Source organism: Microchirus variegatus (assembly GCF_963457635.1).
Source record: "Microchirus variegatus genome assembly, chromosome: 14".
In the NCBI taxonomy this organism is placed as follows: Eukaryota; Metazoa; Chordata; class Actinopteri; order Pleuronectiformes; family Soleidae; genus Microchirus; species Microchirus variegatus.
In genome coordinates this window covers 5,945,273-5,966,897 of record NC_139815.1, presented here as the reverse complement: position 1 = coordinate 5,966,897, position 21,625 = coordinate 5,945,273, and the positions used below count along the sequence as shown (strand labels likewise).

Sequence of the window (21,625 nt, the reverse complement as noted above, 5' to 3'; positions counted from 1 at the left end):
CATCACAAGCACACACACACACACTTAGTCTTAGTAGCAGGACAGCGTATGAGTGAGTTTTGGGTTAAAACTGTGGCTCTGCACCCTGATTCACTCCCACACATAATGTGTTACATCTGATGAAGTCATGGCCCAATATAAGGACTCACAGGTCATATTACTGACCATGACTCACGCCCGGCTTATGTCACATTTATCGGAAGTCGTCCTGAGTCATGGTTGCACTCCTGTCACCTCAGCTCTGCCAGACTGTGGAGTGGAGTCTTTAGTCTTTAGTCGTCTTAGTGCTATGCGCTGCTCCAATAGCCCCCGTCTATCAGCTCTGGGAGAATCTCCCTCTAAAGCCAGGATGGAGTGTGGCAGGCAGCTATGCTAGCGGTGCATGTAACCAGGGAGGGGAGGCATAAACAGAAGAGTGCTGCGCTTTAATGCGGCTGCCTGAGGTTGACAGAATAGGAATATGAGGTTGACGGGAAGCCGGGGTCACGTGCTGGAGCTCTGGCTGTGAGAGTGGTAGTGAGGGAGGGAGAGGGAGAAGAAACACAAGCATTTTTTCTTTCTCTCTCTCTCTCTCTCTTTCCCTTTCTCTTTCTGTCTCAGTCTGCACGTGCGCAGATACACGGTGATGCTGATGAATTATTGAGCAGTGGTGAGTGGATGTGACAGACACCAGCGGGCTTTCATGCTGCAGAGAGATTGACAGGATTACCTGCATCCACAGAGAGCAGCAGGTGCAGATCCACAGTAGCTCGTCTGAGTGGATTGATGTATCGAATGAAGATGTATCAGGCATTGATTAACACAAATAAGTTGATTAATTGCTGCCCATGATATAGTGTGTTGTCAGCAGTCTCTCTCAATACATTCCATCAATTGATTCTGTGCGTTATTGAAATTTATGAAGCCTGATACCAAGTGTTTGCTGGTTACACCTTCTCCTTTGCTAATATGTGAGACCGGAAACCTGTCCTGCACATGTCTGTAAAAGATGACCTCCGTACAGGAAGTGGAATGCCCGAAACAGGAAGAAAAGTCAAACATTGTTCGAACACATGTTCGATCAGCACGAAAATTGAAATGTAAGACAAGTGAACTTCCCTGAACACGTTTACAGAGACGCCTTTCACCCACAGGAATTCGGCCGTTTTTAACAGGAAGTGCCCTCTAACTTTGCTGTATATTGACCGATAAACACGAAACTTAATATGTGAGACCAGGGACCTGTCCTGAACAGGTCTGCAAACAATAACCTCCCAACGGGAAGTGGAACACCCATAACAGGAAGTAAAGCTTAACATTGTCCGATATTGCCAAAACTTGACGTCTGAGACAAGTGAACTTCCCTGAACACGTTTACAGGCATGCCTTTGACCAACAGGAAGTCGGCCATGTTAAACAGGAAAAGTTGCCCTCTAACTTTGCCATACGTCGCAAGATCCCCTCGAAACTAGGATCCCGCTCTGATGCGTTCGTTGCTCGCGTCGCGATGGCTACACAGCCCGACATGCGCGGGGACGGTGCTGAAAATAACTAGCATCGTGAGCGGGTTCGTGAGCGGGTTCGTGGGCGAGACGTGCGTGGCGGCGTGGGCACATGGGAACTCCCACGTATCAGCTCGTTATTATTATTATTCCGGCAAATGAATCGCATTTTTGAGGCCTTTCCCAATCCCAAAAACTCACAGATTTTAGCGACCGCGTCAGGCCTGGTGAAAATGTACATATTTAAAAGGTTCGGTGAAAATTGGAAGTGGGAGGGGCTCAAGAGTGATGCAAAAAAGTGCTAGTAGGTCATCTCCTGTCAGGTTTAACGTACATGTACGAAACTTGGTACACCTGTCACTAGGTTGCTCTGTAAAAAAAGTCGATGACAAGTGTCCTGTGAATCCTACAGGAAGGCCGCCATTTTGAGCGATCACCTTCAAACTTGGTGAGGTCACTGTGGACCAGTTGAGGAACGGAATCAATTGGAACATTTTCTTTAAATATCGCATGGCGCACGAGATACGGGGCACCAAAGTTGGTGAAAATTCACGTTTTTCGGTGTGGACAACAAAACTCTGATAACTTTACGATGGAAGGTTCGATCCAAACTAAACTTGCTGTGAGTTATGATGGATAGTTGCTGAAGAAGACTATGACGAAAACGGTCAATATTAAAAACAGAGCCTCCTGGTGGTGGCAGAAAACATACATAAAAAAATAGATTTTAGTAATAACTTTTACAGATATCGTATCACACTCAAAATTACTGACAGCACTCAAAACACATAGTAGATGATGCGTGTAAAATATGATGACGAATCGTTTAACGCCGTTGCCATGCCAACGATGGAAAGTCGGATTTTTGCGACAAAAAAGCAAACTGTTATAACTTTGCTAATCCTGGTCCGATCTGAACCAAACTTGCTTAATATGTGAGACCAGAGACCTGTCCTAAACATGTCTGCAAACAATGACCTTCCAACAGGAAGTGGAATGCCCGCAGGCCCGTTGCGACAAGGCAGGCAAACCAAGCAATTGCTTGGGGGGCCGAGCTGGCCTGGGCCCCCCTCAAGGGGGCCTCAGTCGTCGCTGACAGCAGCCAGTCAGGTTCGTGATCTCCGCAGCCGGCAAAATACAAAACCTCGGCAGTCATCATGAAGCGTAATTATCCATCAGGAAGCCAGAAAAGAAAGAAGAGAAAGGAAGAGGAGGATAAGTGTTTAAAGAAAAGACAATCTCTATTCTCTATATGAAGGTACAGAGGAAACTCAGTCTACTCCAGACGAGACTTTCAGAAGTGCTGATCAAGAGTTTTGTGCAGACAATGTCAGGTCCCGACTCTTGTCCCAAATATGACAGGCTTCATTCAGTGATCAAAACAAATATATTAACATTATTGAAACGTCTACCTGCAGTGGTCGGCACGCCCACTCGCAAAGCAGACAGCAGCGCCGCGGGTGCGCGGATGTGTTTTTCCACATATATATATTCGAATATTAGAATATAGAATATTCGTTGACAGTCCTACACAACCTGCACTCTTTATAGGTTGTTTGTGAACAATGCATACTTTTCTGCATAAGATGGCAGTGTTTTATTTTCCCACTTTGTGATAACTTAAAAATGTTAATGTGTGTGTGTGTGTGTTTAAATAAGTTGGATTTAGTTATTGTGCACTTTTTTATGTATATTGGATTTTATGGTACTTTTTGTTAGCAATTGTTCAAAATGTTCAAATCCTATGCAAAGTATATGCAACAACAGTATTTTGTATTTATATAAAGTGTGGGTGAACTTTAACTGGGGGGGGGGGGGCTACATCTCCAATTTGCTTGGGGCACCCAAATTCCTTCAAACGGCCCTGAACGCCCATAACAGGAAGTAAAGCCTAACATTGTCCGATCTTTACAAAACTTGACATGTGAGACAAGTGAACTTCCATGAAAATGTTTACAGACAGTGAGTCAGGGAGTCAGCCATTTTGAACAGGAAGTGCCCTCTAACTTTGCCGTACGTCACACGATCCCCTCGAAACTTGGAACAGGAGCCCTTGGGACCCAATCTGATGCGTTCACTGCACACGTTGCGATGGCTCCTTAGACCGACATGCGCGGAGACGGAAATGCTGAAAATAACTCGTACTGAAAAATAACTATCACCGCGAGCGGTGAATGAACGGGTTTGATGGCGAGGTGCGCGTGGCGGTGTGGACACACGGCGACTTGCGCGCATCGGCTCGAACCCGTTCAGAACCGCTCGTCTTTTATTGAATTGAACAGCAATAGTATCTGTGCTCATACAGAAAGGTTTGGTTTCACTGACAGCTTAGACCAGGAGGGGGTTGTTCTATGTAAATGTGATGATTCTGTCTCTTGGCTCTCAGAAGGTGTAAATCTTTGAGGCTAAAATTCTCCATAAAGCAGTTTGAGCATTCAAATGGCTATATCTTCTTCAAATATTATCCGATTTGCATGTGTTGGACATTGTTGGAAAGCTTAGCACACTGTAAATAACTCAAAATGTCCCTCGGTAGACTTGTGACCGGTTTTGCCATGGCTGGACACATGTTCTCATATTTTTTTATTTATTTTTTCCATGTGAATGTTATTCTGTTCAGAAGAAAGAAATTATGCACCTGTTTGTTTTTATTTATTTATTTTTTATCAGTATAATCTGACTCAAAGTGTCAGATATGCAACATTTAGTACACACGTCATAGAATCGTAGAATCCTTCCTCCTTTAGCCGCTGCAGGTTCTAGCAGATAAATCACACACAGGCTGACACAGTGTGTGTGTGTGTGTGTTTTCCGGGTGTCAGTGTTGTAAGCCCCACCCTTTCAGTTTAGGTTACTAGGAAACCAGTTATTGGCTTTGGATTGAAAGGCTCCAGGAGCAAGCGGGCAGAGCGACTGCATCCTGAAAACCTATCTAAAGTCTAAATGTAACCAGCCCTTGTTATTTGAGGAAATATTTACTTCATGCTTTTCTGTAGCAGCGCCTGCATGCGATGTGTGTTTACCTCAGCACCAAGAGTAAAGGTAGAGGTCACCAAGGCTGTCTGTGCTGTTTCAACCAAAAACACAAGGCCCCGGGTGACTTTTTACTCGTGTCTGCAAGCGCGTACACCCGACTCTCTATGCAGAAAAATGTGAATTTAAAATGTTTTCGATCTGTATTCTCTTTAATACATGATTATGACACTAGAGCTGTACCTAATGTGTTACTACTAATGTATAATGCAACAGATTATTTTCATAATTGATTAATCTGCCGGTTATTTTCTCAATTAATTATTTTATTTTATTATTATTTTGAATTATTTTTTATTTATATACTTTAGTCAACATGTTTACCTTTGTTAAAACCACTCTTAAACATACATTTATATTTTTAGTCTGTACATTTTAGCCTAAATTTAATTTTTTTTTAAGTTTTATATATTTTTATTTTTATTGTCTTATTTTTTTTGTGACTAGGGAGAATTTCATTGTGCAGTATGGCATCTGTCTTGACTGAACATATGACAATAAACGTCTTGAATCTTGATTAATTGTTTGGTCGATCAGTGTTTATCAAACCTGGAAATGACGATGTTCTCCAATGTCTTGTTTTGTCCACAATACAAATGATTCAGTTTGAATGATTTCTGTGTTATGTCGAGCAAAGAAACAAAGAAAATATTCACATTTAAGAAGCTTAAACCATCTTGAAGAAATCTTGTTTTAATCATGAAAAAGCTTCAAACCGATTGATAGATTATGAAAATAGTTGACGATTCATTTAATAATCAATGAATCGTTTCAGTTCTATAGGACACGGCTTCTGTCTCCACATGACATAATTACAGAGCATCATGTCTATCTTTTCTCTTTCTTTGTCTTTGTCCTGTTTCCTGCAGTCGTACTTTGTCACCGACTATGACCCCACCATTGAAGACTCTTACACAAAGCAGTGTGTGATTGACGAGAGGGCGGCCAGGCTCGACAGTGAGTGAACAAACACACAAAGACACACACGTGTCGTGTTTTATTGTGCTTGAAGAACTCAACCTTCCTCTCTCTCTGTGTGTGTGTGTGTGTGTGTGTGTGTGTGTGTGTGTGTGTGTGTGTGTGTGTGTGTGTGTGTGTGTGTGTGTGTGTGTGTGTGTGTGTGTGTGTGTGTGTGCGCGCGCACTCCAGTCCTCGACACAGCTGGACAGGAAGAGTTCGGAGCCATGCGAGAACAATACATGAGGACAGGGGAGGGCTTCCTGCTCGTCTTCTCAGTCACTGACAGAGGAAGGTAAATGACAGTTCTCACCATGTGCAAACTCACACCACTGCACACCCACTCCTCTCTCTCTCTTTCTTTCTCTCCGTCTTTTTCTTTCTTTCTGTTGGCACGTCTCTGTTTAGTCTTCACAGGTACACGCTCTCTCTCTTTCTCTCACTCACTCCACCCCAAACCATAAACCTTGCACTCATACTCTCACTTGTTGCCCCTCGCACTCATTTCTTTTGTTCTTTTGCACTTCCTCCCTCGTCCTGTTCTCTCTTGCACTCTTTATCTTTTACCTTCACTTTCACATGAGTAATGAGTAAGAATCATCAATCTCCACACACACAAGTGGAGTGCAGCGTTCAAAGTTCTCATAAATACCAACAGTGTTAGGTCGAGGTTTAAGAATGTATTGGTACAATAGGTTACAGTTTAATTTAACCTCTTATATGGAAATGTATGATGAAATGAAATGCTTATAAACTGCAATCAGAGAGATTTTAGTCCAACACCTCTGGTAACCACAGTAACAGGTGTTGTTGGACACTGCTGCAGACATGTTTATATCGACACTGCAGCTTGAAGGAGCACATAGAAGTTTAAGGGGAAATAAAAGGAGAAATCTGGATGCTAAGGTGGTTGATGTAAGTGGAATTTTCAGCCCTTTACACTACTGTTCAAAAGTTTGGAGTCACTCAGAAATGTCAGAAATTTTTGAAAGAAAAGCACTTCTTTTCAATAAATATAACATGCAATGAATCAGAAATACACTCTATACATTGTTAATGTGGTAAACGACTATTCTAGCTGCAAATGTCTGGTTTTTAATGGAATATGTACATAGGTGTATAGAGGCCTATTTCCAGTGTTCTTATGGTACATTGTGTTTGCTAATCGCGTTAATCGTTAATCGTGTTTGCTAAAGGCTATTGGATGATTTGAAAACCCTTGTGCAATGATGTTAGCACAGCTGAAAACAGTTTTGCTGTTTCTTTGACAAAAGGGCAAAGAATAAAAAATCATTATTTCAAATCTTGTCAATGTCTTGACTATAATTTCTTCATTTTGCAACTCTTTTGATGAATAAAAGTGTGACTTTTAATGGAGTACACCAAAAAATTATATAGATGACCCCAAGCTTCTGAACAGAAGTACACCCAATAATATCAGGGCTTAAGTCACCTTGAAGGTATGTTTCACATGTACTCCTCCTGTTGTCAGTCCCCCCGCCCCCATCAAAGCCCCCTCCCAATGTTTATATTGTAAACAGTCTTTCAGACCAGACGTTTGCAGCTAGAATGGTCTTTTTCCACGTTAACACATTAGAGTGTATTTCTGATTCATTTAATGTTATATTCATTGAAAAAAAGTGCTTTTCCTTCAAAAATTAAGACATTTCACATCAAACTTTTGAACGGTAGTGTACACTGTGTTCTTGCATGCATGTACAAGTAAAAAAAAAACACCCAAACATGATCACCTGTTGAGGAAACCATGATATAATAGACCACATGTTTGTGTTTCACAGCTTTGAAGAAATCTATAAATTCCAAAGACAGATTCTCAGAGTCAAAGACAGAGATGAGTTCCCGATGATCCTTGTAGGAAACAAAGCAGACCTGGAGCCACAGAGACAAGTAAGTCACACTGAAGTGCACAGATCTGAGTCTCTGTATTTGTTCGATTGTACAAGGAGATAGCATCAACCAGGCTGCGGGATTCACATTTGCATTAAAAACAAGTGGCACAGCTGCAGTTTTCGCTGCAACAGGATGTGAGTGAAAGAATGAAAAGATAGACAAGGAAGAGTTGGCGTCACAGCGAGTATCGACGGAGAGAAAAGGGAGTGGAATGAAATGATGAGTTTTCAGAGCTATTTATGTGGAGCTGATTGTCACTTCCTCTTATGAATCAACAGCTACCCCCACTGGTAAAACGGAGTGTTACAGCCTCTTGCAATGTTTTTTTTATTATTGCTGTACTTACTAGGGCTGTAACGATATGCGTATGGAAACCGAAACCACGACACTCAGAGCCACAAAACTGTCTCGCGGTGTGAGAAAACAGAATCGCGAAACGCCCTTTCTAACTCCCAGTTATTTTTCCAGTCAGCCACATGATATGAGCTGTTGCTACCAAACTTTTCAAATTACTGTTATTTTTATTAGGGGTGTCAAATTATCGCGTTTTGTTTTTTAATCACGTTAATCTCTTCTTTGCCGCTGTACCCAGTACCTTGGGAAGCGTCAGACTCAGCAACAAAAAGTCATAAAACCATGTCTAACTTTAATAAACACAGACATGCTGCATACCCACAGAAAGGTCAGAAACTCAGCTAAAAGCTCATATACCATATTCTACTACTTATACTATTCTTATGTTCACGAAACACAGTTAAACACAGATGGATCAAACCAGCAGGAGCGGAAAAAGAAACGTTACAGCGCACACACTGAAAAGCAGCACTGGAGCGTCAGCGTGATTATGTAAACAGCAGAGAATCTACAGATTCTAACGGTACCATTTTTATCACTCTTCAGCCAAGATTCACGGATCCAGCCCCAAAATAAGCGCAAAACAACAACTGACTTTCAAGAAATACAAGCGGAAATGTTGTCTTACCTTTGCTGTTTATCAAAACAAGTTATTTCCACTGGAACAAAACCGCTTCTCATGAAGAACTACACTTCCCAGCATGCTTTGGGCAGAAATCCTGGTCTGATTGATCATTACAGATTAAGGGAAATTATTTAATTTACTTTGTATTTTTCAACAGTATTATTTTGTTACAGAAAAGAGAAATATTTGATTATTTATTTATTTATTTAAGCTAACTTTAATATTATTCTTTCTGTTCAAATCTGGACACTTTTACAAAAACAGGGAAAATGATTAATGAATGAGAGTGGAAGTGTCAGAGTAGATTGTAGAATTTTTAACTGATATTATTTTAAAGTGAATAATTTCTTTTCAACACTGATTATAACTTGAGTGAAAAGTTCTTGAAAAGTCTTCCTGCCAGTTTTCAGTTATCGTCAAAGTGACAATTACTTTGATGATAATTGTCCTGTTGTTGTGTTGCATGTTTTCTTACTTGTGTTTGCTGCTCGTTGTTAGTTCATCAATTTCAACTCGAATTTGGTCTAGTTTGATGATGCTATTGTTTGAAAAGTCTTTCCCAAAATTCACACGTGTGATAAGACATCAATATGCCCATTGCCCATATATGGTCAGAATGGCCAATGGTATCAGGAAATACGTTTGTTGATACGGAAAGGCAATTATCGCAGTAATTCTGATTTACGTTCATAGACCCTTGGCAGGAAAAAAGTAACAGAACAGATGCACAACAAAAACAACAATTCACACAATGACTCATACAATTATCATTATAGTGTGAAAAAAAAAAGAAAATTCTTTTACCTCAATTTTACAGACTGGACCTTTAAAAGTCATCACAACACTTGGTTTTGCATTGAGCCGTTAGTGCGTGATCTTTTGTGCCACAGTGTGGACATAGGAGGGCATCATGGAGGAGAGCATCATGGCGTCTTATTTGATTTGTCATGCACTATGTGAGAGTCTTATATAAACATGACTTTCTGTTCACCCAACCAGTCTGTCATAAATACAGCATTTGTGGAATAAGCTTGCTATACGTGCTGGACATCAGCTGACATTATTATTCTCTTTTTCTCTTTATCCTCAGGTAACCCAGGAAGAGGGTCAGCAGCTGGCCAGACAACTGAAGGTCACTTACATGGAGGCTTCAGCCAAAATCCGTATGAACGTAGACCAAGCTTTCCACGAGCTGGTTAGGGTAATCAGGTAGGTGCTTTGTTTGTGTTTTTTCAAAGCTTTAACAGTATTTCACGGAGCCCCGGACATGACTCTCAAAAAAAAAATTTAATTGTGGCCACAATTTACTATTTTGAGGCCACAAATTAAGTACAACGTGCGCACGAAATAATATTTCCTGGCCGCGAAGTAGGTATAATGTGCGAACGATAATAATATAATTCCTGGACAGCTGGGTTAGCACATTGAGTGCAACTTCTCGAAGGTCTCAGGTAGAGGGGCGACAGCTACGCGATGGAAAGGGAAAACATTAATATGATTGATTTTTATATTTGGCTGGGAATGACCTACAGAGATATTCTGAAAAGCCTGGCATTGCAAGGAAGCATTTTTACCAAGAGATATTTAAACAGAGCCAGGTATACAAAGTGCAAATAACACAGCATTTCTATCAGGAAAGAAGACGTGAGGATCGTCCTCTCTCTATTGGACCACCATCGATCTGCAGCACCCCCTGCTGATGACCCCAAAATGTGTTTACCCCAAAACAAATCCATGAAATAAAGTGAAAACAATAAAGTGGTAAAAAAGGAAAATGCTAAAAGTTAACTGGAAACTAATAATTATAAATTGTCGTCTACATCTTTGGCAACTTGTCCCGGTAATCATCAGAGAACATTTTCCACTCTGTGCCACCTGAAGACATGGTTACACACAACTTCAGAGGGTTAAAGTTAATGGGCCTGATTTACTAAAGCTTTGCGCGTGCAAAAACATGTGCAAACTGGATTGCACACGCAAATGTGCGTTGATGCTGATCTACTAACAGGGCGCAACGAGGACTGCGTCCCTCAGACGGGCAAAATAGCACTCGGAACCCATTTAGCGTTCTTGCCTTAATGCATAATGCAATGTGGGGCGTTTACACGCTATTTTGCGTGTGATGGGAGGAGAAAATGTAAATATGTCATTTTAGCACGCGCAAAGTGATTTATCAAACCTGAAACTGACTGCGGTGTTTATTTGTGCTTCTATATTTAGCACCTTTGAAAAGAAGGTCTTAACTGGCACAGCGGTGCACACACATGGCTGCGGTTATTTATAGTTACCGTAAATTCCGGACTATAAGCCGCTACTTTTTTTCCTCACTTTGAAAACTGCGGCTTATGATACAGTGCGGCTTATTACGGTAATTTTGCCAAGTAACAGTAGACCAATACAAATTGATGAGTAGTTCACAGAGGTCCAATTAAATTGCATGATAAATAAAGCGCACTTTCACAACTATTGTAAATCAGTCATTTGTACTCACCCTCATCAACATGGAAAATACGAGAAGGAAAGCATATGATGCGGCTTTTAAGTTAAAGGCGATCACTCTGGCGGATGAAGATGAAATCGAGCTGCCGCACGTAATCTTGGCATAAATGAATCGATGATAAGAAGGTGGAGACGCCAGCGTGAAGAACTGAGCCAATGCAAAAAAACGACGAAAGCTTTCAGAGGTAATCATAGCAGATGGCCCGAGCTTGAAAACTTTCTGGAAGACTGGGTTAACACACAGAGAGCAGGCGGCCGCGGTGTTTCCACTGTGCAGATCAGACTGAAGGCTAAAGCAATCGCCAACAAGATGAAAATTGAAGATTTTAGAGGTGGGCCATCGTGGTGTTTTAGATTTATGAAACGGAAATCCCTGTCCGTTAGGGCACGCACAACTTTGTGTCAGCAGCTCCCTCCCGACTACGAGGAGAAACTTGCTAACTTCCACACATTCACTCAAACGAAGATAGCGGTCGGGCCAGATGATATCATAAATATGGATGAAGTACCTATGACGTTTGACCTGCCTCTCACTCAGACTGTAAATAAAAAAGGCGAATCGTCCATCACACTGAAAACCAGCGGACACGAGAGAACGCATTTTACGTGTGTTCTGAGCTGCACAGCATCTGGACTAAAGCTTCCACCGATGGTGATTTTTAAGCGGCTGACAATGCCAAAGGAAAAATTCCCAAAATAAATTGTGGTGAAAGTCAATAAGAAAGGTTGGAGGATGGAGAGCCTAATGAAGGATTGGCTCAGAGAGTGCTACTCAAAGCGACCAGGGGGCTTTTTTCGCAGAAAAAAAGCATTGCTCGTTATGGACAGCATGAGGGCCCACATAACTGATTCAGTGAAAGCTGCCATCAAAAGCACAAACTCAATTCCAGCTGTGATTCCTGGGGGCACCATGAAGTATCTGCAACCACTGGACATCAGCGTGAACCGGGCATTTAAAGTGGCACTGCGCGAAGAGTGGGAGGCTTGGATGACGAGCGGCGAGAAATCCTTTACCAAAACAGGCCTCATGCGAAGAGCATCTTTAACTCATGTCTGCCAGTGGATCCTAAATGCGTGGAGCCGTGTCAAAACATCAACCATCACCAACGGGTTCCGAAAGGCTCACGTGTAATATCTTTCTGTGTAAATATCTCATATTATAAATTGTTTTTTGGTTCTCTGTATAGACATAAAAGTGAAAAGAGTGGACACGCCCAGGTGCAGGTGTGCCAATGTCGGTATCCCCGACAGAAAGGGTTACTCCTTGCCGCGGCCGCGGAGGCAGAGAAACAGTGGTTTTAAATTAAATTTAGAATAAAAAACAATGCAATTGTTGTTAGTTTTAATTTACTTGGGTGAAAGCAAGCGCACCACTGTTTCTCCGCCTCCGCAGCCGCGGCCAGGGGAAACACTTTCTGTCGGGTATACCTACATTGGCACGACACCTGTCGTCTTGTCACCCGCTGTCAGTGACTCACTTCTTACAGTAATAAGAAGATATGATGAATGTTTTTGAGCTAATTTTTCATATTACAACGTGGGATAACTGCGGCTTAAAATCCAGTGCGGCTTGTGCAAGTACAAAATTGATTTTCTTTCTAAAATTAGCGCATGCGGCTTTTAATCAGGTGCGCTCTGTCGTCCGGAATTTACGGTATATTATATTTGTAAATCAGGAAATTACGCTTTTCCAGAGCATGTCCAACTACGCGTTCACAGATGACGCACTTTCATTTCTTATTTGGTAAATCTGAATAAATTAAATATAGATATCCAGAGGAGAAATGTGTGTTTGTACTGGTATGGGCTTACCTTGGTCTGCAGTTTGTGGTTCAAGGAGGGGTCGTACCTATGTTCCCTCATTAAGACCTGAGGAACGCGGAACCCCGCTTTACCTTAACGGGTCCAGCTCTAACCTGGTCTACTCTCGGTGCACGGCGAAGCGCAGGCGGCACAGTGCGCAAACGTCACCAAAGCTTCCAGTTCCAGGCACATTTAAATGCAATAAATAATCACAACAATCACTATTTAATGTAACTATCTGAATCAGCTATAGATATATCATCTATATCGATTGTCCCGTCGCCTCTGACGTCAGATCAAAGGCTGTTGGCACGCGTAATGGAAACCCAGCCTGACTGAATGAACACAGATGAAACCAGGGACGGTCTGGGACTAAAAAGCCGTTGTGAGGATCCGCTTTATTTATTTATTTACTTATTGACAAAAAAGTCACACATCCATTGAAAGTAGACCTATGTGTAATCTTGAGAGAAGCAGCAGAGCGCCCCCTGGCAGCTGTCAGTGAGCTGCAGGTGAGTCAGGAGGAGAGCGCAGCAACTTTTTTTTTTTTTTTTACGGCAACATCCATAGTCCATAGTTTTCTTTGTGTGATACGTCAGGTAATGATGGAGCTGTCCAAAATACCGACGCAGGATAAAAATAATAATAATATAAAAAGGTTCTATGGACCCGGGGAACAAGGATGTCATATATGCCTCGATCCCAGTTATCTGCTCATCGCAGAACGTCAGCTGTACTTTCTGTTCAGTGGCTTCAAATTTCATTCTGCGCTTCCGTTGAGTCTGTACTTTCTCCATGTTGACAACACTAGCGCAAAATCCTCATTTAAATAGTGCGGTCTTAACCACTTCTGCGCCTGTAGTCAATTGCGGCCGCAATCTTAGTTCACCCGCCAAACGTAATTCAGTAGCAGACGCAGTCTTTCTGCTCGCGCAAGCAATTTAGAACTCTCTATTTGGAATCTTTGTAAATCATGCCCAATGTGTATTGCATGGTGGAGTTTACACAGGAAAGGGCAGGGACATACATTTTTTACTTCACTCGAGTTGGCAAAAACATCACAAGATGTATTTATTACATTAAATATAGTTATTTAGTGTTTAATGACAGCTGTTTATGTGTTATTCATTTTTGTTTTTGACATTTAAAGATTCATTTTATCAAAAATGCTTTTTATTGTTAAGTATGCATCATTATTCCATATCAAAATAAAACACTTCTACTTTGACATTGTGTGAAATATCATTATAAATAACATTATTCATGATGGAATATTGAGAGGACACGCCCCCTCTTGTCCAGATGAGATGCTCATTGACCCATTGAAACTGAAAATGAGATATTTTTACACACAAATATGATAAACACAGTGAAACATTTGTACATAAAAAATAAATATGAAGAATATGACTGAATATGTTTATATAAATTACTTTTTATTTAAACATAATTTTTTTGCTTTATTTATCTTATTTTCTCTCTTTTCACAGGAAATTCCAGGAACAAGAATGTCCACCGTCGCCAGAACCTCCGCGAAAAGAAAAAGACAAGAGCGGCTGCCATTGTGTGATCATCTGAGTCGGCCTTATTATCACTGTATCTCATGCAGCTACTCTCTACCACCACCAACCCCGCCACTCCCACCCACACCCACTCTGCCTGACATGACATCCACAGTGGATGACTGACCGCTGCCTTCTCCACGTTCCTTCTCCACGTTCTCTCACTTCAGACAGCATGTGTCCTGAGATCTGACTTTGACCAGGACCCAGGACAACTTCACTATGGACAACATTTAAACACCACTCTACCCTCAGCCGTAATCTTAATCCCAATCCCACCAGAGAGTCCCAACACTAAACATTGCCTTCTAAATCTGCCTGACAAATTAATGTTTTTGTACTCTGAAGGACTTCTCTTGCCTTGTAGTGACATGTGTACTTGCTACCGAGATTGAATTAAAACGATATATACGGTATATATATATATCTATAGAATGTTGATGACTTTTCTTTAGTTTCCAGTGTCCTATTCAGAGCAGAGAGATTATGTAATCGAGATTTGTGTATGTCGTGCCATAATCCACCCGTACTTCCCCCATGTGCTAATCTGCTACTGTACATAAGTGACATTTGTTGTGATTTTCAAAGTGTATTTCTAATTACCTATTAAATCACCACAGTACAGTGTGTGAGGTTGAGTTTGGTTTTACACAATATGAATGTGAATATATATAAAGTAATGTATATAGATATAATACCTAGGAAGCCCTCAAAGCTACGGTGACAGAACGTCTCTGCCATTCTGCAATTGATTCTTTACTTTTTTCTGTGGTCGCTGCTGCTTGCATCTCAATTTGCCAAATATGGAGTGTCTGTGGAGTGTATGATTTTTTTCTTTTTTTAAGTCTTATAAACTGGTGAGGTTCTAATCTTCTCAGTGTATCCAGAAGTTCTTTTACTCGATTCAGTTGAAATCATCATCATGATTTGTTTCAGATTTTTCCGAAGCTTTGAAAACAAAAAAGAAAAACTGCTCTATATTCAACATTTGACAATTAATGCTCACAAATCAGTTTGAGTTCAGATCATTCCAGCGTAAACATCTAAATATTTACCCGATACAAAAACAGATCACACGACTAGTTCTATCATTCCAGTAAAACAGTGGCAATGTATTTGTTTTTTGTTGTTCATGTTTTTTTTGGGGGGGGGGGGAATTCTTTTTAGCTCATGGTTGGAAAAACCAGGAAAAAAAGAAGTCCACGGTTTAAACAGAAACAAACATTAACTCAGCGGGCGGCGTGTGTTGTCATCACCTGACACATCTTCCTCTTTTCCACCTCTGTACGTCTGTTTGGGCGCTCACGTGAAGTACAGTACTGCAGTTTTAGTTTTTCATATCATTGTTTTTTAATATAAATAAGGAAAAAAATCAAAAACAATGGAAGTAATGGACTCGATTAAAAGTTTCTACTCTACTTTTATACATTATTTTCTTATCAAACTACTTAACAAGTATTTTTCTATGTTTATAAGTGAATACACATGCTGTGTATTTATGTAAAGAGGAATATTTAAATTCTCTCATTTCCAACTGAAGATGGCCCCAAATTTACAAAATTAGATCTATCCATTGTGAATATCGGCGTATTAATACTTATCTGCAAGTCCACCAAGACTTCTGGTCATTATATGAGAACTTAAAAACCACGTGAGGTTTCAATAAATTCCCACTTCACCCAAGTCATTGCAAATCCTTGTGTACATCCACATCACACCATTCTATTTTTGATTTATTTTTCTTCTTCTTCATCAGTGTCTGTTGCTCTGTGTCTAGCTTTTTGGTTCTCGAATAAAATCTGTCATTGAGCCAGGTGGGGAACAGAAGCTTTTTTTTTATCTTAAAGGAAAATCCACAAACGATCCCACTATTATGCACGATAGTGTGACTCAAGCTACTATGTGACCACTATTTAAATGTGGCATTGTGTGTCCATTCACTATAATCCACTTTGCTGTGTGTACTATAACTGCTCCCAGTGCATAATATAGTATGTTTTTAATAATTAGGTAAATGAAAGGTGAGCTGTGTTTACCTGCAGTACCTACGTCCACACTTTGGGTTTTATTGTCTTGCACCAATATCATAACATAGTCATCACTCTTAATCTTTCAAGTGATACAGAATACAAACAATGAACATGGGACAAGTAAATTCCTTATTTTCAGTAAGATTTAGTCAGATCCATAGCGTTGGCTGTGATTGTGAAGACAGGAAATTGGACTTGAGGAAGGATTGGTAGCTTTGTTATCTAAAATTAAAGGTGTTATATTCTTGTATTATTAATGGCACCTGAATTGTTTTTTTTCCTTTATTTCCCTCACCCTTCTTATTCCCACCTCTCCTCTCTGCACATTTGATAGGTTAAGCCTGTCCATATTTCCACAGAATCACAGCAGTGCAGAGCAGATTCCCAATTAATGGAGGAGCAGCAATTTCAATCGTACGCCTGCCTGCGAGATGAAATGAGCTGTGTTTGCACAAGAGAAAAACACCTTCTGTAATTTGCATGAAATGATATCGAAGGGAAAATGACTTGTGGAGAGTGCACGCACGTATGTTTCCACCTCCACTCCTCCAATATTGTGTTTTTTTTCAGGTATTGCTTATGTTGTGGGGACCAACATCTCTTTACACAGTCACATAATTGGGGACTTGTCTTCCTTATGGGGACAAAAAGCAAGTCCACATAATGTGAATGATTACATTTTATGGTTATGGTTAGAGTAAGTAGATTTTATGTTAACATTACTTCAATTGTTTCCTTGTGTCAAAATGTATCAGCATCTTATAAATGTTGGTGCCACACGGCAGAGAGGTGGCTAGCATTGTTGCCTCACAGCAAGAAGGTCAAATCCTGGTTTGACCCAGGGCTTTTATGCTTGGAGTGTGCATGTTCTCAACATGTGTGCATGTGGGTTTTCTCTCAATACTCCCTTAGTCCAAAAACATGCAGAGGTTGGTGAAGTGGACACTAAAGTCTAAACTCACCATAGGTGTATGAGTATAGAAGGAAGGATCTGTCCATTTCCATTTACAAAATAAATGAAAATAAAATTAAAAGTGTGAAACATCTAATGGTGATAATGGTTACGCCTCCTTCTGCCTTGGACTACGGTGGCCTTCACACACCAGAAAAGATGTTTTTATTTATTTGTGTTATAAGATTTAGCCTCACAATACACACACACACACACCCTCCCACACACACACACACCCTCCCACACACACACACACACACACACACACACACACACACACACACACACACACACACACACACACACACACACACACACACACACACACACACACACACTAACTCCTCCCTGTCCACGCTCCATTTGCATATGCAAATCAATTTAAATAGGCCCTGTGGTTCACCTCTTTGATCAAATAACGCACTGAACAAAGGAAAGTAAAGGAATTTCACACAGTCTGAGCAAGAGATTCTAGTGAATGAATGAAAACGCGCAGAAAGATTTTGTTTGGTACTTTGTCAACAGGGACTCTGTCACAAATACAAATACATTGGTAAAACTAAATGTGAGAACTTTTTGTTGTAGTTAGATTGTAATCCACAGTGATTATTGCATGGAAGCAGACACCAGATTTGCAAATTTACAGAAAAATCTTTGAATTAATTAATTTCAAAATCAGCAACTCCCCCTACTGGCGACACAGAGAATCAACACATAACGGTTTATAAATAAAATACTAGCACCGCAAGCTGTAATAACGGGTTCGAGCTTGAAGCGCGCGAGTCGATGTACGTCCACCTCGACACTTGCGCACTGAGTTCGTCTCTCGTTCATTCACTGTTTGTGGTAGTGGTTATCATCAGCACGGTCCATGCGGATGTTGGGCTGTGGAGCCAAAGTAATGATTTACTTTCTGTTCAGTGTGTTACACTTTCTGTTGGGCGGTCATCTTTTGCATGTTCAGGATAGATCCCTGTTCTCACATATCAAGTTCCGTGCAGATCGGTCAATGTACGGTAAAGTTAGAGGGCACTTCCTTTTTAAAATGGCTGACTTCCTGTTGAGTCAAAAGCGTGTCCATTTACGTGTTCAGGGAAGTTCCCTTGAGTAACATTTCATGTTGCGTGGAGATCGGGCAAAGTACATTGCAAAGTTACATTCCACTTCCTGTTTTGGTGGTTCCACTTCCTGTCGGGAGGACATCTTTTGCTGACAGGGCGGGTCTGTGGTGTCACATATCACGTATTAGGTGGATACAACAATCCCTGTTATAGCAGCATAAAGAAGTGTGAAATGTAATGTTATCTGCAGCAACCAGGGGGCGCAGTTTTTTAAATTGAATATTTTCATAAAGACTTCTTCAGGGTTGGACTGTAATTTAATCCAAGGAAGTTTGGTTCAGATTGGAACAGGATTTGCAAAGTTATAACAGTTTGTTTTTCTGTTGCACAGTAATTGACATAGTCTGCTGTCACCAGGCAGCGCTGTTTTAGAAATTGAATATTTTCATATAGACTTCTCTAGGGCATCAATCCAAGGAAGGACATTGGATCCTCCATCGCAAAGTTATAAGAGTTTCTTTTCTGTTTTTGGAAATCAGAATTTTTCCCAAATTTGGCGCCCCCTATCTCGTACGCCATACGAGATTTTTAAAAAACCTTTCAATAACTTTTGATCCTCAACTGGTCCACATTGACCTCACGAAGTTTGAAGGTGATACCACAAAAGCTCTACGAAAAGGTCGTTCAAATATCAAATGTAATTCTCTCTGCTGTCACCAGGGGGCTCTTTTTTCTAAATTGAATATTTTTTCATATAGACGTCTTCCGTGTCGGACTATTATCAATCCAAGGAAGTTTGGTTCAAATCGGAACAGGATTCACAAAGTTATGATCATAAATATAGTTAGTTTTTTGTTTATAATTCTGTCACCACCAGGAGGCGCTGTTTTCGAACTTGACCGTTTTTGCATAGTCGTCTTTAGCATCTATCGATCATGAACCACAGCAAGTTTGGTTCGGATTGGACCTTCCATCACAAAGTTATAAGAGTTTCGTTCAAAATCAGAATGTTTGCCAACTTTGTCGCCCCCTATCTCGTACAGCATGCAACATTTTAAAAATCTTTCGCTAACTTTCGATCCTCAACTTGTCCACAGTGACCCCACCAAGTTTGAAGGTGATCGCACAAAAGGATTTGCAAAGTTATAATAGTTGGTTTTTTTGTTTGTCACAAAAATCCGACTTTGCACCATGCACGTGGCAACACCGTGAAACAATGCGCTATCACATTCAACATACATCATCTACCATGTGTTTTGAGTGTTTTCACTCAAGTTTCGTTCATGTACGTTATACCCGACAGGAGATGACCTACTAGCACTTTTTTGTGTCAGTCTTAAGCATCGCCCACTTTCAACCAATTTCATTCGGCGATTTACATCAGGTATGATGTGGTTTGAAAAAATAAGTGAGTTTTGGGATATGTTCAGGCCTTCAAAAACAAGATTTTCTCGTGGGAAAAATAATAATAAAAATAACTAGCACTGCGAGTGGATCTGAACGGGTTCCAGCCGATGCGTGCGAGTCACTGTGTGCCCACGCCGCCACGTGAGCCTCCCCCACAAACCTGTTCATTCACCACTCACAGTGCTAGTTATTTTCATTCTAAGTTATTTTCATTCCTAGTTATTTTCAGTCCTAGTTATGGTGGTCTTTTGAGGTGCCATCGCAACGTGTGCAACAAACGCATCAGAGCGGGTTCCTAGTTTCGAGGGGATCTTGCGACGTACGGCAAAGTTAGAGGGCACTTCCTGTTTAAAATGGCCGACTTGGTCAAAGGCGTGTCTGCAAACATGTTCAGGGAAGTTCACTTGTCTCACATGTCAAGTTTTAGAAAGATCGGACAATGTTAGGCTATACTTCCTGTTATGGGTGTTCCACTTCCTGTTGGAAGGTCATCTTTTACAGACATGTTCAGGATGTGTCTCCAGTTTCAGGTGGATACAGCAATCCCTGTTAGAGCAGCATTAAAAATTGTAAATGTAATTCTGTCTGCTGTCACCAGGGAGCGCTGTTTTCAAATTTAATATTTTCATATTGTAGTATATAGTGCCGCGCACTAATACACTGAAGGTAGATGTGACATGCGCAATGATGTGTTACGTGTGGTTTGTAAAGTGACTCCCCGTTGAAGTTCGGTTTTACCTGAGTGTGAAATAAATAGACACCTCTAACACCTCCTGTGCCTTATTGAGAAGTTACGACCACAACAACGAGCTATTACATGGTGTCAGAAGATGGTCCATTTCGTCATCTTGCCTGGAGTAACAGACAACGGAGTTTTCTGAGCTAGAGGAGCTACAGCTAACAGGTACCAGCGGGTGAATTAACCGCGAACGACAGGCTAGCATATCTGAAGATGGAACAGTTTAAGCCGCCGTCACCGCTGGTGTTAACGGGCAATTTGGGAGAAAATTGGAGACGATGGGAACAGCGCTTCCACATATATATGACCGCGAGTGGTGCAGAGGAAAAGGACGAGAAGATACAAGTGGCTATTCTGCTGCACGCTATAGGCGAAGAAGCATTGGAGGTATACAACACGCTGGATGTTGATGTCGGCGAAGACGGTGACCTCACGGTGAGTGGAATATTGGATGCTTTCAAAGCATACTGTTTGCCGAAGAAAAATACAGTGTTTGAAAGACATAAGTTTTGGGCGCACCCTATGGCAGAACAAATCTCCATTGAAAAATATGTAACGGAACTGCGACAGAAAAGTAAGGACTGTGAATTCGGTGCCTCAGAAAATGATATGATAAGAGACAAGATCGTGTTTAGTTTGAACGACCAGCGCTTGAAAGAGAGACTTTTGAGAGAACCTAATCTCACGTTGGAGAGAGCAATAGACACATGTCGTGCTGCAGAGACCGCAAAAGCGCAGATACAGGCAATGGGAGTAGCTAACCAGGAGAAAGAGGTGCATGTGCTCCACAAACGCAAATCAAATGATAAGCAACCACAGAATAAAATAATGCAACAGTCAACCCCATGGACACAAAGCAAAGCACTGAACAACACATGTAGTAGATGTGGGAAGTCACACCAGCCACGCCAGTGCCCAGCATATGGAGTGACCTGCAACAGATGCGGTAAGCAGAACCATTATGCGAGGGTGTGTGGAACAGGTCAAATACAGACAAGAAAGACTGTGCACGAATTAGATGCAGAAATTGATGCCCTGTTTATTGGAACAGTGAATACAGAACAATCAAATGCTAAAACAGACAAGTCCTGGTTTTCGAGCATAACTGTGTACAATACACTTGTCCAATTCAAATTGGACACAGGAGCAGAGGCCAATGTCCTGCCACTTCAAGTGTTCAAAAGCATGGTGAGGAAGGCCAGACGAGAGAA

At 41.1% G+C, this 21,625-nt stretch overlaps 1 protein-coding gene across 1 annotated transcript in view; it reads left to right on the top strand.

Annotated features, from left to right (window-relative positions):
• rras2 (RAS related 2) overlaps window positions 1–16,028 on the top strand; it is an 82,987-nt gene extending 66,959 nt beyond the window's left edge. Inside the window, exons 2-6 of the mRNA XM_083900491.1 lie at window positions 5,384–5,471; window positions 5,664–5,766; window positions 7,271–7,379; window positions 9,452–9,570; window positions 14,154–16,028. Coding sequence (XP_083756617.1) covers window positions 5,384–5,471; window positions 5,664–5,766; window positions 7,271–7,379; window positions 9,452–9,570; window positions 14,154–14,241 — 507 coding nt within the window. The 3' untranslated portion in view covers window positions 14,242–16,028. The remainder of the gene's footprint in view (window positions 1–5,383; window positions 5,472–5,663; window positions 5,767–7,270; window positions 7,380–9,451; window positions 9,571–14,153) is intronic.
• The last annotated feature ends 5,597 nt before the right edge of the window (window positions 16,029–21,625 follow it).